This window comes from Mchenga conophoros, linkage group LG3 (genome assembly GCF_057382185.1).
Source record: "Mchenga conophoros isolate Kocher_MC1m ecotype Shallow Benthic linkage group LG3, M_conophoros_male_GT1.1, whole genome shotgun sequence".
Lineage (NCBI taxonomy): Eukaryota > Metazoa > Chordata > Actinopteri > Cichliformes > Cichlidae > Mchenga > Mchenga conophoros.
Genome location: NC_140528.1, coordinates 35,344,095 through 35,359,383, shown reverse-complemented (window position 1 = coordinate 35,359,383; position 15,289 = coordinate 35,344,095). Strand labels below are relative to the sequence as shown.

Sequence of the window (15,289 nt, the reverse complement as noted above, 5' to 3'; positions counted from 1 at the left end):
AACTGACGATATAATTGACACTAGACAAAATACTTTACAACTCCACAACTTTATTAGTGCAAAAAAAACCCCATCAATGTATTTTCACTTAAACAAGCAGCTGTTTTTTAAGTGCATTAAAGTTATATAAAAATGTAACAGTGCAAATGCAAATTCCTTGCTGACAGTTTAACCAAAAGGCATTTCAAGTGGAAATCAAAGGGTTGATTTTAAGTGTGCCGTATTTTCCAAACAACGCGGTAATAACAATGGCCCGCTAGCACGCTCTACCAAAAATAGTGCTTTGTTGTGTATCTGAGGGACGAAAGCTAAACCAGTCCCACACCACTGAAGTTGCAGCATTTTTACAAACCAACTCTGGTTCATCTGTTTCATTTGACGATCCATTTCGCTCTTCTTGTTCTGCGTCGCTGCCATGTGCGTATGTAAACATAGGCACTGCGCATGCGCGTTTAACCTATATTCTATCGCAATATTTCATTTTCCTATCGTTGCCCAAAATTACACCGGTATTACTGTGAACGGTATGATATAGCCCAGCCCTAGTGGCAAACAAGATGAGGACCCAAATGCAGGACTCACAAGACACAGAGGGATAGGGAGGCAGCTGTACTAGTATAGCAAGCCATTCAAATATAAAAGCATCAATAACCAAAACTCAGGAAACTAGGAACTAGAAACATGGAACTAAAGCTAGGAAACTGGAAAACTAAGACTGGAACAGAAAACTTGGATTTACGTGGGACTCTGCAGAAACACACAGCAACAAAGGATAATGACGTGACAGTGGACAGAGGAAAACACAGGTCTTTAACACACCAGAGAGTGATGAGGCAATGGGACACAGGCGGGAAACACAGCTGGGACCAATCTGACAAAATGAGGCAGGGCGGAAGCAAAACTGAAAACACAGAACCCAGGACACAAGACTGTCTCAGATTTGGTGGACCCTCATATTTGGAGGCCATGGATCTTCCAAATCTCAGCCAATGGTCCTCCAAATCTGCCCCCTATGGGGCCATAGTCCATGGGACCCGGCTGGGCACAGCCCGAAAAAAGGGACATGGGCCCATCCTCCTGCAGGCCCACCACCTACAGGAGGCGCCGTAGTGTCAGGTGCAATGTGTGCCAGGCAGTGGCCAGAGTGGAGGCCCTGGCAGACTGATCCCCAGCTACCAAGACTAGCAATTGGGACAAAATTAAAATAAATAAATACAAAAGCAAAACTCAAAAATGGCACAAAACCCAGTATGACCAGCATGAAGTCAAAAGACATACAAACAACACATCATATGGAAGTAAAGTAAAATCACTGGTCTGCTTTGTGTGAGACTGACCTTTAAATGGAAACATATGGAGAGATCCTTTAATATTACAATGATGTGTTATTAATTGCTTTACTTTAAACATGTAAAAAATAAAATAAAAAATAAAAAATTTAAAAAACCTGACATAAATGCACTGTTTCATTCAGTTACCACGGTGACATAACAGGTAAAATGAGTGACAGTTTTCTGCATCTGAGAACTCTGACTTTAAGGACACCTGCAAACCCATTAATCTGACTTTGTAGTTATACCATTCTGGTCATGTGATCATGTGGGTTGTAGGAACGCTCTTCTTCCTCAGAGGATCCACCTGTGCTTCCTCTCCTCTCTCCTCCACCTGTTACAGTGAGGGAACGTCCTCCATGATGGAGGAGCTGCTGGAAAGTGCTGAGAGTTTCCTCCAGAGTGAGACCTCTGTCACAGTTCAGAGGATCTACGGCAGCAGAGACCTTCATGGACACTAAAAGTCTCAAACACACAACAACAACATCACACTGACTCCACTCTGACATCACTGATCAATAATCAAAGAACACACAGATCAAACTGATTGATCAGCCATCAGAGGAGTCGGATCAATGGAGCTGCTTCTGTTCCTGATGTCCCCTGTTTGATGCTGGACCGGAACTCTCCCTGCAGAGGAGACACAACACAGTCAGACACACACACACACAAATATCATCTCTGACAACTGAGGAAGTTTGGGGTCTCTCCTGTGATCCTCGGGCCTTTCTATGTAGGCGCTGTGGAGAGCATCCTCACACAGAACATCACATCCTGGTATAGGAACAGCTATGTTAAGGACCAAAAAGCTCTCCAGAGAGTGATCTGTACAGCAGAACGCTGCTGCAAGGCTGCTCTCCCCTCCCAACAGGACATCTACACCAGTAGGTGCTGGACAATAGCCCAGCTATTGAAGGACCTGTCACATCCCAGCAAAAAACTGTTCCAATTACTGCAATCAGGCAGAAGGTTCTGCACCGTGTGCGCAAAAACAGAGAAACTCAAGAGCAGCTTCCATCCTTAGGCCATCTGTGTGTTAAATCAGGACATGTCCCCCACCATACGTGACTGAGACAGGTCTTATTGTTACCACATTCTTATATCATGTCTGATCTAGTATTTTTTTCTCTCTTATTTTCTTTTCTAAATGTACCTGTATATTGTTTACATGTTTGAAATGAATTAACAATCAATCCTTCTGGCTTCACTACGGCACAGGACACTTTAACACGCCACTCATGCAAAGTACATTCTGAGATTCAAACTGTAAATTTACAGGTTGTTTTATTTTATTTATATAATGTATATAATTCACTCACTTACTGCACATAATGTCCTCTTTGTACATATTCACTCACTGTATATAATGTTCTCTTTCTTGTTTTGTTGCACAGTCGAGCGGCTTCTCAGGACACATTTCACTGTGTGTTGCACTTGTATAACGATGCACATGACAACTAAAGAATCTTGCATCTTGAATCTTTAAATATGAACATGATACAGGATACAGGAGGAACAATGCGGTTTTCGTCCTGGTCGCGGAACACTGGACCAGCTCTTTATCCTCTCGAGGATACTTGAGGGTGCATGGGAGTTTGCCCAACCAGTCTACATGTGTTTTGTGGACTTGGAGAAGGCATTCGACCGTGTCCCTCGGGGTGTCCTGTGGGAGGTGTTGCGGGAGTATGGGGTGTCTGGCCCATTGCTACGGGCCATTCGATACCTATACAACCGTTGCAAGAGCTTGGTTCGCATTGCCGGCAATAAGTCGGACTCATTCCCGGTGGGTGATGGGCTCCGCCAGGGCTGCCCTTTGTCTCCGGTTCTGTTCATAATTTTTATGGACAGGATTTCTAGGCGCAGCCAAGTGGCGGAGGGCTTTCGCTTTGGTGGCCTCAGAATCTCATCTCTGATTTTTGCGGATGATGTGGTTCTGTTGGCTTCATCGGGTGAGGGCCTCCAGCTCGCACTGGAACGGTTCGCAGCTGAGTGTGAAGCAGCGGGAATGAGGATCAGCACCTCCAAATCTGAGGCCATGGTTCTCAGCCGGAAAAGGGTGGAGTGCCCACTCCGGGTCGGGGATGAGTTCCTGCCCCAAGTGGAGGAGTTCAAGTATCTCGGGGTCTTGTTCGCGAGTGATGGGAGAAGGGAGCCGGAGATCGACAGACGGATTGGGGCTGCAGCTGCAGTAATGCGGACGCTGCACCGGTCAGTCGTGGTGAAGAGGGAGCTGAGTGTAAAAGCGAAGCTCTCAATTTACCGGTCAATCTACGTCCCTACCCTCACCTATGGCCACGAGCTGTGGGTAGTGACCGAAAGAACGAGATCGCGGATACAAGTGGCGGAAATGAGCTTCCTCCGAAGGGTGGCTGGCCTCTCCCTTAGAGATAGGGTGAGAAGTTCGGCCATCCGGGAGGGGCTCAGAGTAGAGCAGCTGCTGCTCCACATCGAAAGGAGCCAGCTGAGGTGGTTCGGGCATCTGACAAGGATGCCCCCTGGGCGCCTCCTGGGCGAGGTGTTCCAGGCATGTCCCACCGGGAGGAGGCCCCGGGGCAGACCCAGGACACGCTGGAGAGATTATATCTCTCGGCTGGCCTGGGAACGCCTTGGTATTCCCCCGGACAAGCTGGAGGAGGTGGCTGGGGAGAGGGAGGTCTGGGCCTCTTTGCTTAGGCTGCTGCCCCCGCGACCCGGCCTCGGATAAAGCGGATGAAGATGGATGGATGGATGGATGGACATTATTGTAAACATCTCTGACAGCTTAACCCAGCTTTGAATAGGGCATGAATGGATAACTTCAGAGAATTACACATCCAGTCTTTCAGGAGGTCTCACCACTCGACCAGATCTGGTAATAGTCCCTGTTGGTCTGAGGTGGCTCCTATTTCTCCTCAGAAAACCCCTGTCTGTTTCTACCACATAGGATCTGGGAGCACTGGCAGGTCCAACTACTGCTCCGGTAGTTCCTTCAGTGGTAATCCACACTTTCTGTCCTGACGATAGTTCCGGAAGCGGTCTGACTCTATGTCTGCGGTTGTAGTGTTTTGCCTGCTCACGCCTCCCCTCCTCATCTTTTTTGCGAAAAGCCTGTAGGTCAGGCCACTTTGGCACCAGCTTTGCCACAGCTTGTGGCAGCGTGGTCCTCAGGTGTCTCCCCATAAGCAACTGCGCCGGCGAGAGCCCATGTTCCAGTGGGGTAGCTCTGTACGCTAGCAGTGCTCTGGTGTAGTCACAGTCCTTTTTCCACAAGTCTTTAATGGTACGAACAGCGCGTTCTGCCTCCCCGTTGGCTTGGGGGTACCTAGAGCTGCTCGTTTCATGTGTGAACTGGTACTCTTTGGCAAAGTGCTTTAACTGTTCTGATGAAAATTGCGGCCCGTTATCCGATACCACAGTCTCGGCAACACCATGTCTTGCAAAGGCTTCTTTTACAGCATTAATAGTGACCTCTGCAGTTGTGTGTCTCAGTTCAGCTATCTCAATGTACCTTGAGAAAAAATCAATAATCAGCAGGAAGTGTTTCTTTGACCACTCGAACAGATCCATGCCGACTTTTTGCCATGGGCGGTTGGGAACAGGAGTTGCCAGCATTGGTTCATGGCACTGTAACCTATGTTTTTGACATGTTTCGCACCTGTCTACCATTTGACGTATTTGGGTTGAGATGCCCGGCCACCACACAGACTCTTTTGCTCTGGCCCTGCATTTTGAAACGCCCTGGTGGCCTTCATGCAAACGTGACAAAACCTCCGCTCTCATTTGAGGTGGTATCACAAGTCTCTCCCCTTTCATGAGAAGACCATGGACTAGATTGAAGTCCATTCTGTATTGCCAGTACCCCTTTAACTCTGGATCTAGTTTACCTTTTTCTGGCCAGCCTGTCCCACATTGATACACCACCTTTCTACACAGGTCATCCATTTCCTGCGCCAACTTAATCTCCTCCAGCCTTTAATCTGTTGCAGGGAGATGGGAAACTACACCGTCCATGAAAACCTCCACCTCTTTTTCCAGCTGAAGATCCCCAGCAGATGGAGGCCCTGCCAGCGGTGCTCGTGAGAGAGCATCAGCAGTGACAAGGTTTTTCCCTGAAACATGGACAATGGTGAAAGTAAAGCGCAGCAGCCTGAGGCGGAATCTCAGGATGCGTGGAGGCAGGTCGTCCAGGCCTCTTGTGCTCAGAAGAGGGACCAGGGGTTTGTGATCTGTGATTAGAGTGAACTGTAGGCCCATGAGGTAAGATGACAGTCGTTCACACGCCCACGTTACAGCTAGCGCCTCCTTTTCTATCTGCGCATAGCGTTTCTCTGTGTCTGTGAGACCTCTTGAGATATATGTGACCGGTCGCCAGGAGTTGTCAGACTGTTTCTGAGTGAGAACAGCCCCGATACCGTATGGCGATGCATCTGCAGCGACTCGTGTATCTGCTGAGTTAGAGTACTGAGCGAGCACTTCTGGAGAGCTTAATATCCCTTTTAGTCTCCCAAATGCTGTTTCCTGTGGCTCCGCCCATATCCACTCGTTTCTGTCTTTTAGCAGTTCCTTTAATGGTGTGGTGATTGTGGCTAGTTGTGGCATAAACTTGGCAAGATAGTTGGCCATGCCCATGAGACGGCGCACATCTTCCACACTCTGAGGCTGCGGCAGCTGCTGGATTGCTGTTATCTTGTTGGGATCAGCCTCAATGCCGTTTGCTGACACTTTGTGTCCCACAAAGATTATTTGACTTTTAGCAAACTCACACTTCTCATTCAGAGTGAGACCCTCCTTCTGAAACATTTGGAGCACACAGTGCAACCTCTGGTCGTGCTCCTGCCTGTCTCTGCCATATACAAGCACATCATCGGCGTGACAAATCACCCCTTCAAAATCTTCCAGCATCTGTGACATTTGCCTTTGGAAATGTTCCGGCGCCGATGCAATGCCAAAAGGAAGGCGGTTGAACTGAAACCTTCCAAAAGGCGTGATGAAGGTAGTGAGTGGCCTTGACTCTGGCGTGAGCGGAATTTGCCAGAATCCAGACCGGGCGTCGAGCTTTGTGAACACTTTAGCATCTTTCATCATCGCTAGTGTTTGATCTACTGCTGGGAGGATGTGTCTTTCTCTTTTGACTACTGTGTTCAGGGGTGTGAGGTCCACACATATTCTGGGGGGCTTTCCTGCTGGTCTGGGGACCACTACAATGCCAGAACACCATTCTGCAGGCTCAATGACTTTGGAGATAACACCCATTTCTTCCATTCTGTGCAGCTCATTTCTCACTGCATCTCTGAGGGGAAGAGGAACACGTCTTGGGGCAGATAGGGCTATTGGTACAGCTCCTTGCTCTATCTCAATGTGATAAGGCTCCCTCAGCACGCCTAAAACTGTAAAAACGTCTGGGTATGCTGCCCTGAAATCTGTCACCGATTCCGTTACTGTGCTTACTCTGTACACAAGACCCAGAGCCTCACACGCTGGCCTGCTTAGCAGTGGCTGTACTAGACCTGACACAAGGTAGACGTCTTGAGAAACACTGCGCCCTTTCACTGCTAGCTGTGCCTCGAAACAGCCTTTAACATTGAGTGGGTTACTGCCCGGCCCTAGTAATTTCTTTCTGGGTCTCTGCAGCTTACCATCCCTGTCTGGACTGTACAAACCCTCTGGAATAGATGTAACATCCGCCCCTGTGTCAAGTTTAAAATATACATTTTTCCCATTTAACTTGACCTTTTGCACCCAGGGCTGTGACCTCCCAGTCTCTACTTCACCCAAGAACACACAATCCTTGCTGTCTGTATCTTTCGGATTTTCTGTCACTTCGCGTAGCGCTGTAGCTTCACTACTGTGACAGACTGCAGCAAAGTGCCCTTTTTTCTGACATTTTCGACACTGTACCTCTTTGGCTGGACATTCTTTCCATGAGTGTTTGTTCTTGCGACCACAGCGGCCACATTCCTTTCCACTTTGCTTGATTGGCTTTTGTTCTTTCTTCTGCCACGTCTGCGTTTTCCCGCGTGTTGTATTTGTCCGTATTGTGTCCATGTTCAGTGTTTTCTCCACTGCCGCGCTGCTGTGAAGTATTGATTGTTGTTTCTTTACCGTTTCGTTCTGCCTAACTTTCTCAATGGCTTTAGCAAGAGTCAACTCTGAGTCCATTTGCAGCAGCTCGGACAGTCTTTTGTCTTTTATGCCAACTACAATTCTGTCCCTTATGAGTTCGTCTTTGAGTGCTCCAAATGCACAATTTTCTGCAAGTTTGTGCACAGCAGTGATGAACGACTGTACTTTCCCCTTCCTGTTGCCGTCTGGAGTTAAACTGTGCTCTTTCAAAAATTACGTTATGTTTTCCTACGTAATGTTTGTCAAATGCCTCTTTGACAGTTGCATATTTCTTTTTATCTGCATCGCACAGTGGTAAAACTGCCAAAACATCATCAGCAGCGTCTCCCATAGCGTACAGGAGTGCATTAACTTGATACTCGTCTGATTTGTTATCAAGAGCGGTTGCAATGCGAAATCTTTCAAACCTTCTGATCCATTTTGGCCATTCGGCAGGATGAGAAAAGTCAAATGTTTCTGGGGGTGTTATTTGTACCGTGGTCGCCATCGTGACGTGTGGATCCCTGGCTTCCTCGCGTTCAGAATCCAAGCTTTCCGGTGCGCCGACCTCGTCTCCTCCTTCCGACATGTGAAGCTCGTGCTCGAGGGCGCGCGCCCTGTTGCTAGCGCCGGTCACAGCCTCGGCCGCAATTCACCTGCATGCCGGTCTTGTTCGGGTTACCGGCGCGAAAACTTCTCTCGCAGTTAACTGCACCGTACTATACTCGAAAAAGAAGAAGAAAAAAAAAACAGTGGAGACTGCCGTTCGCACTTCTGACACCACGTATAAATGATGACACTGGACGCAACGTGTTCGGGCGATGTTTTCCAACTTTACTCGTAACCCGGAAGCTCCCCCCACACACAGCCTTATGGGAACAGTAGTCTACCGCTACAATGAAGACAGAGAAAGACAGATACCTTTGACTTTCAGCGGGATCATTTTGTATTGGATGATACTGCTGCTGTTGACTATACAAGTATACTCTCCACTGTCTCTCTCTGTGGGGTGATTCAGGGTCAGACTGAGGTCTCCAGTTCCCAGCAGGTCTTCATTCATCTTTGTTCGGTCTCTGTAAATCTGGTCCTGTTCTTCAAGCTGGTCAGAGCCGTTCTCATATACATGGACCTTCCTGTCATCACTGTCCCTCCACACCACTACAACGTCTTTAGGCAGGTTTCCTGTCGTTTTGAAGGGCAGCTCCAAAGACTCCTCCCCCTCATCCACCGCCACCTGACAGACTGAGAGGACAACAAACAAAAGATGAGCTGTATAGACAGCAGCAGCAAGTTTTCAGGGTTGTAGAGAAAGCTGAAGGACAGAAGCCGATCAGAGCAGAAGGCAACAGGACAGAAAGTTAAAGCAACTTTTTGAGCTGTTGGAGATGCTGAACAAATGTGTGAAGAGGATTTGTTACTTTGTCTGGAGGCTAAAAGGGCCCTGTGCATCTGCATTGCCTGCACAGAGCATGAAAAGGTTTTACTCTAATTGTTAAGTCTAATTGTTGAATGTTGCCATTGTGTGTTGCCATTGTGTTTCTTAAATTTGTACAGTCTGTACAGTTTAAGCAGTAGGATCAAAGCCATTCCTTTGATCCTGACCACCTCTCCAGCCACTCTGTGCTCGGGGAGGTTTTATTGTAGATACATCCTATCTGAAAGATCCGTTTCTTCTGATGTAAGCTTCCTGGGTTTATGACCATCTGGTCAGCAGGAGGTCTCCCACACACACACACACACACACACACACACACACATTCTCACATACACACACACACACACATTCTCACATAACACACATACACACTCAGTGTATACATTTACATACAGTGCCTTGTCTTTGTAACCAAAGGGGGGTTGCAAGGGGAGGTGTTTTGTAAACTATTGTTTGAAGTTTGTCAATAAAAGGCAGCGAGAGGAGGCCACCAGTGTGGTCATTTCGACGTGCTGGTCACAGATGAGAGGCCTCCCTTGCGCAAGAAATCGATCGAACACTGTTGCCTTGCTTTTCTTTCATGGGAATAAGTCTTGGATACAGCGGGGTCTGAGTTTAGACCCAACACTAATCCTCCTGCAGAGTAGTTTCTAGAATAAATAAAATGAAGTAATTCAGAGGACGGCTCCAGTCCACCATTTCCAGTGTTTCCAATCTCTTCCCCTGGCCTTATTAAGCTGATTCCTAAACATTGCACCAGCAGCTAAACTGCTAATCCACATTCAAAAAACTGGGGTTTTATCTGGTCCCCTCCCCAGCAAGAGAAGGGTTGATATGTTTAGCTTGCTGGCTGTCTGAGTGGTGTCCAAAAAACAATGTGGGCTTTCTAGATAATTGAGAAACTTTCAAGATTAAATCTGGTGTTGTTAGGAGAGACGGCATCCATCCCACTTTGGATGAAGCAGCTCTTATTTGTAAAAACCTGGTCAAATATATGAAAACTTCCAAAAATGTGCCCTAAAGGCTGATTCTGTTCATCTGGACGCAGCATTTTCAGTGGGAGAAACGTTTCATCACTCATCCATTCTCTCTTGGCTCTTGACAGAGGCGGTCGCACTTTCTCCCTCTCCTTCTCCCTTATCTTTCCTGCTTGGCTTCTCATGTCTTGTATAGTGTTGCTTATTCTCTAACCCTAAGAGAGTCTCCCAGACTTGTTCTCTAAAAACATAAAGAAGAATTATGGATTTGATCAACTGGTCTCTTAACAGATTTGACACCCTCCTGGGCTTGGGAGAGCCTGATTGTCCTGTAGAGACGTTTGCTGCCAGATACTTGATGGTCAGTTGCGTCGTTTGTCTGGCGACACTCTCGATGGAGGACATTGAACAACATCTACCAATTCGGAATCATGATAACAGAGTTCTGGCTGATTGGAGCTGGCTTATCGAAAAACAAAAGTGGCCAACATGATAGACGATGGGCAGGGCTGTGAGTACTCATACTGTGTTTATTGAACGCAATATGGATAAGGTCTTGGAGAAGCTCATGGCTTTGCGATATGGATAACATCTTGAAGAAGAACAACGGGAATTGAGAACCTGGTGACCAGTGACGGACATAGATTACTGTAAAATTGGATGCAGTTTGTTCGCACTAACCAAAACAACTACCATCTTCATCTCATGCGGCCCCCCTGGCACCAGCTGGATGCTCAAGGCAAAAGCTGACGGGAATGACAAAACTCTCCTTTAGATAATAAGACTGTTCATCGTGACTCTCTCTCCCCTCATTCAAGGCCACCAGCGTGGATCGAAGATTGTTGAATTTTGCTTAACCGGGTGAAGGGACACTTTCTCTCGGCTGAACACGGAACACAAACACACACACACACATGCACCACGACAGACCTACACTCAAACCAGCCCACTGAATGAACAATGGACTACAAGGCCAGTTCCTTGATCATTAATATGCCACTGTATGACCATTGATCAGCAACCACTGATCTAAGACCATTGATGAGTGATCAATGGATGTGTACATCCTCATCATTGAAATACTGTCCACTGGCCTGTAGGTGTGAACAGACTGCAGAGTCCTGGCCTGATGAGGTGGCTCTTCTGTGTTGTGCCAGCTGCTTGGCCAGAGGTTGTTTGGTTTCCCCGATGTATAAATCCTGGCAATCCTCCTGGAGTGTTGGCGGTATATTCGCATATGAACACTCGTGTACAAGTATGCACAAGGAATCCTGTTGTTATAATACTCCACACTGATTTGGGTCTAATGTGAAGACATTAACTACCTGAAAACAGTGTGTTTGGTTTCACACTGCAAGGACCTAAATCATGGTCTTTCTTCCCCACTAATTACTTTCTGCAGAAGAAGTAATTCCCCAGCTGCTGTTTAAAACCACCAGTGTTTCCACTCATTATCATATTTCTGTGTGTCCTCAAAGCTTTGAGCTACTGCTGTCGGTGTGTCCTGTGTTCTCCACCTAAAGGAAACACTCGCCTGGCATGTTTAGCAAAGAAATCCTGCACTGACTCCATAAGATTCACTCTGACTCCAAAGTCAAAGAGGCACTTTTGAATTGGAAGCCACTTTTATCAACAATCAGCTTCTCATTAGCTGGAAACAGAAAACAAAGACCGAGGTCTGCAGCACTGACCTCTGACTTTCAGCTCCACTTGTTTCTTGAGGATGTTTCCCTCCCTGCTGCAGACGGTGCAGGTGTAGGTGGAGTTGTCTCCATCTGTGGGGTGTTTCAGCGTCAGACTGAGGTCTTCAGGGTGGTTGTTCCCCATTGCCCCTGGTGAATCTATCTCATCGTTGGTTGAGCCTGAGTGGGTGGGGGTTAGGTGGTGTTAGTTCTATCTTTCCAAATTATACTTTCCAAAGACTAGTCTTGAAAATCTGCTGACAATTTTATACATTAATATAGTGTCACCATAAAAACACTTAAAAATATGAGTGTTTTTATGTAATTTCAAAATTAGCAGTTACATCTACAGGCACCTAAGAGTCACTAATTGGTCTAAACATGTGATTAGCTTAATTAGACAGTTGACAGTGTGAATAAATCTGGCTTGATGATGGACAGAAACACAGTGTCAGTGTTGCTCTTTGTTGGTTGTCCAACAAAGTAGCAGAACGTTGTTTCGTTTTTGGCCGAGAAGTGTACGAGGCAAATCAAACTGTAGCTTCTCAGAAGGAAATGGTTTTAATTTAACTGAAATGATCCATAAAAGATTTACATTTAAGACAAAACAAATGTGTTACATATGCTCACAAGCTGAGTTCTGGCATAGTCATTATTGAAAGTGTGCTAACCTTTGACCTGAAGCAGTTCCTTTTTTTTTCTAATCGGATGTTTCCCTCCTTGCTGTAGACGGTGCAGGTGTAGGTCTTTGTGTCTCTGCCTTTGGGGTGTTTCAGGTTCAGACTGAAGTCTCCAAATTTCAGCAGTTTTCTCTTCATTTCTGTTCGTCCTTTGTAAAACTGGTGCTGTTCTTCAGGCTGGTCAGGCTGGTCCACGTTTATGAGAACATAAACGTGGACCAGCCTGTCTTTCATGTCCTTCCACTCCACTTTAGCATCTTTAGGTATGTGAACTACGGCTTTGCAGGGAAGCTGGACAGACTTCACAACTGAATCCACCTTCACCTCGTAAACTGAGAGGACAACAAAGCACAACATGATGACATCAGCAGCAGCTGTCATCACATGAGATTCTCTTCAGCTCTCTGTATCAGCTGTTTGTAACTCTCAACTCTTTCAGCTTCTGGAACAAGTTTGTGTGAGCCACAGTCAAGGAGCCACCAGAGGACACCTGCTGACCATCGGCATTATGGGTAGTGTAGTAGGAGACACTCACCTGACATGAAATACTGCCGGAAATGATATAAAAGACCTCCAGAAACCACAACAAGAACCAGGAGAACCAGAAGTGCCACTAGAACTTTGGCCCAAGATTGTTCTAAGAAGAAACAATAAAATAAGAAATTGAACTCTTACGCTCTTACTTGTAGCAGCAACCCTCGACCTGCATTTACTACACTGACCTTTGACCTGCAGCACTACTTTCTGTCTAAGGATGTCTTTGTCCCTGTAGATGGTGCAAACGTATCCTCCACTGTCTCCATCTGTGGGGTATTTCAGGGTCAGACTGAGGTCTCCAGTTCTCAGTGGGTCTTCATTCATCATCGTTCGGACTCTGTAAAAGCCATCCTGTTCCCTGATGGTGTTACGTGTCTTTGAATACACATGGACCAACATGAAGTCTACATCAGAGCGAGTCCACTCAACCGTGGCATCCTGTGAGAGGTCAGCTGTCGTTTTGCAGGGCAAGATGGCAGACTCCGATCCTTCTACCACCTTCACAATCACCTGCTGGTCTGAGAGGACAAGGAACAAAAAATGATCACATATAGAAGCAGTAGCCATTACCACGACAGTGAACTACACTGTTATCCTAGTACAGTGGAACCCCGACTTATGAATACCCCATTTAACGAAAAATTCAAGTTACGAAGGCACTTAATGGCAAAATGCCCGCGTAACGAAATCCGCTGGCTCTGATTGGCTGAATGCCTACAATGCCTTCCAAATGACGTGACAACCCCCTTTGCTTTCGTACTTGCGCTTCGCTGTTCCACTTGAACAACGTATTGTTGTTGAAGTTAGCAATTAGCCTATAGGCTATCGTTTACTCAAAAGGCGCGATGGGTGCTTCGACTTACGAAAATGTTCGACTTACGAAAGACCGTCGGGAACAAATTAATTTCGTAAGTTGGGGTTCCTCTGTATTTACATTCCTCTCTTCTGACTCTATCCTTCCAGTAGTGTTAATAAAGTATCCTTTGTGTGGCCATTATCAGTTGATAGTGTGCTGAGCCTCGTGGAGTGGTGCACAGATACTTTTACATGTTCATTCACTGCAAAAAATAATACAAAATCACTCATTTGACATCTTTTTTAATTTTTTTTCATGCTAAATCGAGCACTCAGATGAAACAAACCTTGCACCCTCCTAATGAATTAACGGGTGAGAAAAACATATCAGGGTTTTCAAACTGTGCTAAAGAGCCGGCAACATGCGGCTAGCTTATCTAGGATTATTGTCTCAGACAAGGTGCCAGTATAGGAGAATGAATGTTTTGTTCAATGCCGGTGTTCTGACATTCTACTTTGGTAAAACTTTGCCCATCAGAGTATGCTTGTAGCTCATATTCATAAAGCCAGGACGGTTTGCCACTTCATTTTACCCGGAAAAGAACAATAACTGGAATGTTTATGTAAGTAGGCAAATTTTTTAAACTAATCAATCAAGGTTAGTTGCTGACCTTTGACCTCCAGCTCTATGTCTGTCAGTCTACGTTCTACTCCATGGTTTCCATAACTAAGGGTGCAGGTGTAGTTGCCGCTGTCATACACTTCTGGTTTTCTCAGAGTGAGGCTGAAGTCTCCAGTGTCCAGAGCGTCAGACCTCATTGATGTGCGTCTGCTGTAACGCTGGTTTTGTCCTGTAAGATCATCTCCTCCTTCTCGTCGTAGGTGAATAGATTTCAGATCAAGATCATTGCGAGTCCACGTCACAGTGGGATTTGTCTCAGGTATAATACTGGAGTACCGACAGGGCAGCAGGACATAGTCTTCCCCCTCATTCACCTCCACCACCAGAGCCAGGGCATGCTGGGAAACTGAGATGAACACACAAACAGAAACACAAATTAACTGCTTGCCTTCAGTTTCGCACCGTACTGACATTTATCTGCAGGCATGAAAGAGACAACTTTTACAGTTAGTCTCTCCATGAAAAAACAGATTCAATCAGAGATGCTGGTGGTCAAAGAAATTATGAAACAAACTCTTAAAGTGTGACCTCATCACACATCTGTGCAGTACTCTCTTATATAATATCAAACTAAGATATATTATTATAAACAACAGATCTGGGATTAAACAGCTGGAAATGCTAAAGGGATGAACACATTAAGTTGTTTACAAATGCTTGAAATACACTGTTGTAGCATTGCAGTACAACTACAAAACTACACAAAATAAACACCTGATACTTTAGTTGTATTGAAACTATTGTAAAAAAATAATAATAATCACAGTTTACTAGACTTCCTGATCCACTCATGAGAATTTAAATGTCCATAGACGATGGGAGATACAGAGCTACACAACAACACACACAGCAGCTGATTGTAACATGAGCTCATCTGAAAGGCACCAAGAAGAATCCAGAGATTTGAAAGTTGCTGCTTTGGATTGTTAGTTTGATCTGAATCAGAATCCAGTGTTTGATGGAAATCTCCTCCTGCTGCACTTCAACACATTAAAGAGAGAGAGATGAAAGAAAAGCTGATGATGAGAGCAGAGAGAGGAAGGTGTACTTACCGTGCAGGAGGATCACAAACACCACAAACATCTTCAT

General features: G+C 46.0%; 2 protein-coding genes across 2 annotated transcripts in view; both read right to left on the bottom strand.

Annotated features, from left to right (window-relative positions):
• The window catches only part of LOC146578368 (putative C-type lectin domain family 20 member A), a 26,654-nt gene extending 24,871 nt beyond the window's left edge, over positions 1–1,783 (bottom strand). Inside the window, exon 1 of the mRNA XM_085267807.1 lies at positions 1,580–1,783. Within this exon, the coding sequence (XP_085123933.1) occupies positions 1,580–1,783 (204 nt within the window). The remainder of the gene's footprint in view (positions 1–1,579) is intronic.
• Positions 1,449–15,289, bottom strand: LOC146578367 (uncharacterized). The gene is made up of 7 exons (XM_085259070.1): positions 15,253–15,289; positions 14,190–14,546; positions 12,909–13,241; positions 12,722–12,823; positions 12,198–12,518; positions 8,328–8,672; positions 1,449–1,934 (listed from the first exon to the last, which is right to left on the bottom strand). Exons 1-7 carry the CDS (start codon positions 15,287–15,289, stop codon positions 1,870–1,872), a joined length of 1,560 nt encoding a protein of 519 aa, XP_085115196.1. The 3' UTR covers positions 1,449–1,869.

Excerpts from the sequence above, each read along its gene's own strand:
- LOC146578367 (XM_085259070.1), bottom strand. The coding sequence starts at position 15,289 with ATGAAGATGTTTGTGGTGTTTGTGATCCTCCTGCACG. Across the intron at positions 14,547-15,252 it reads GTTTGTGATCCTCCTGCACG|TTTCCCAGCATGCCCTGGCT; the intron begins GTAAGTACACCT and ends TGTTCATCTCAG. Across the intron at positions 13,242-14,189 it reads CATAGAGCTGGAGGTCAAAG|ACCAGCAGGTGATTGTGAAG; the intron begins GTCAGCAACTAA and ends TTGTCCTCTCAG.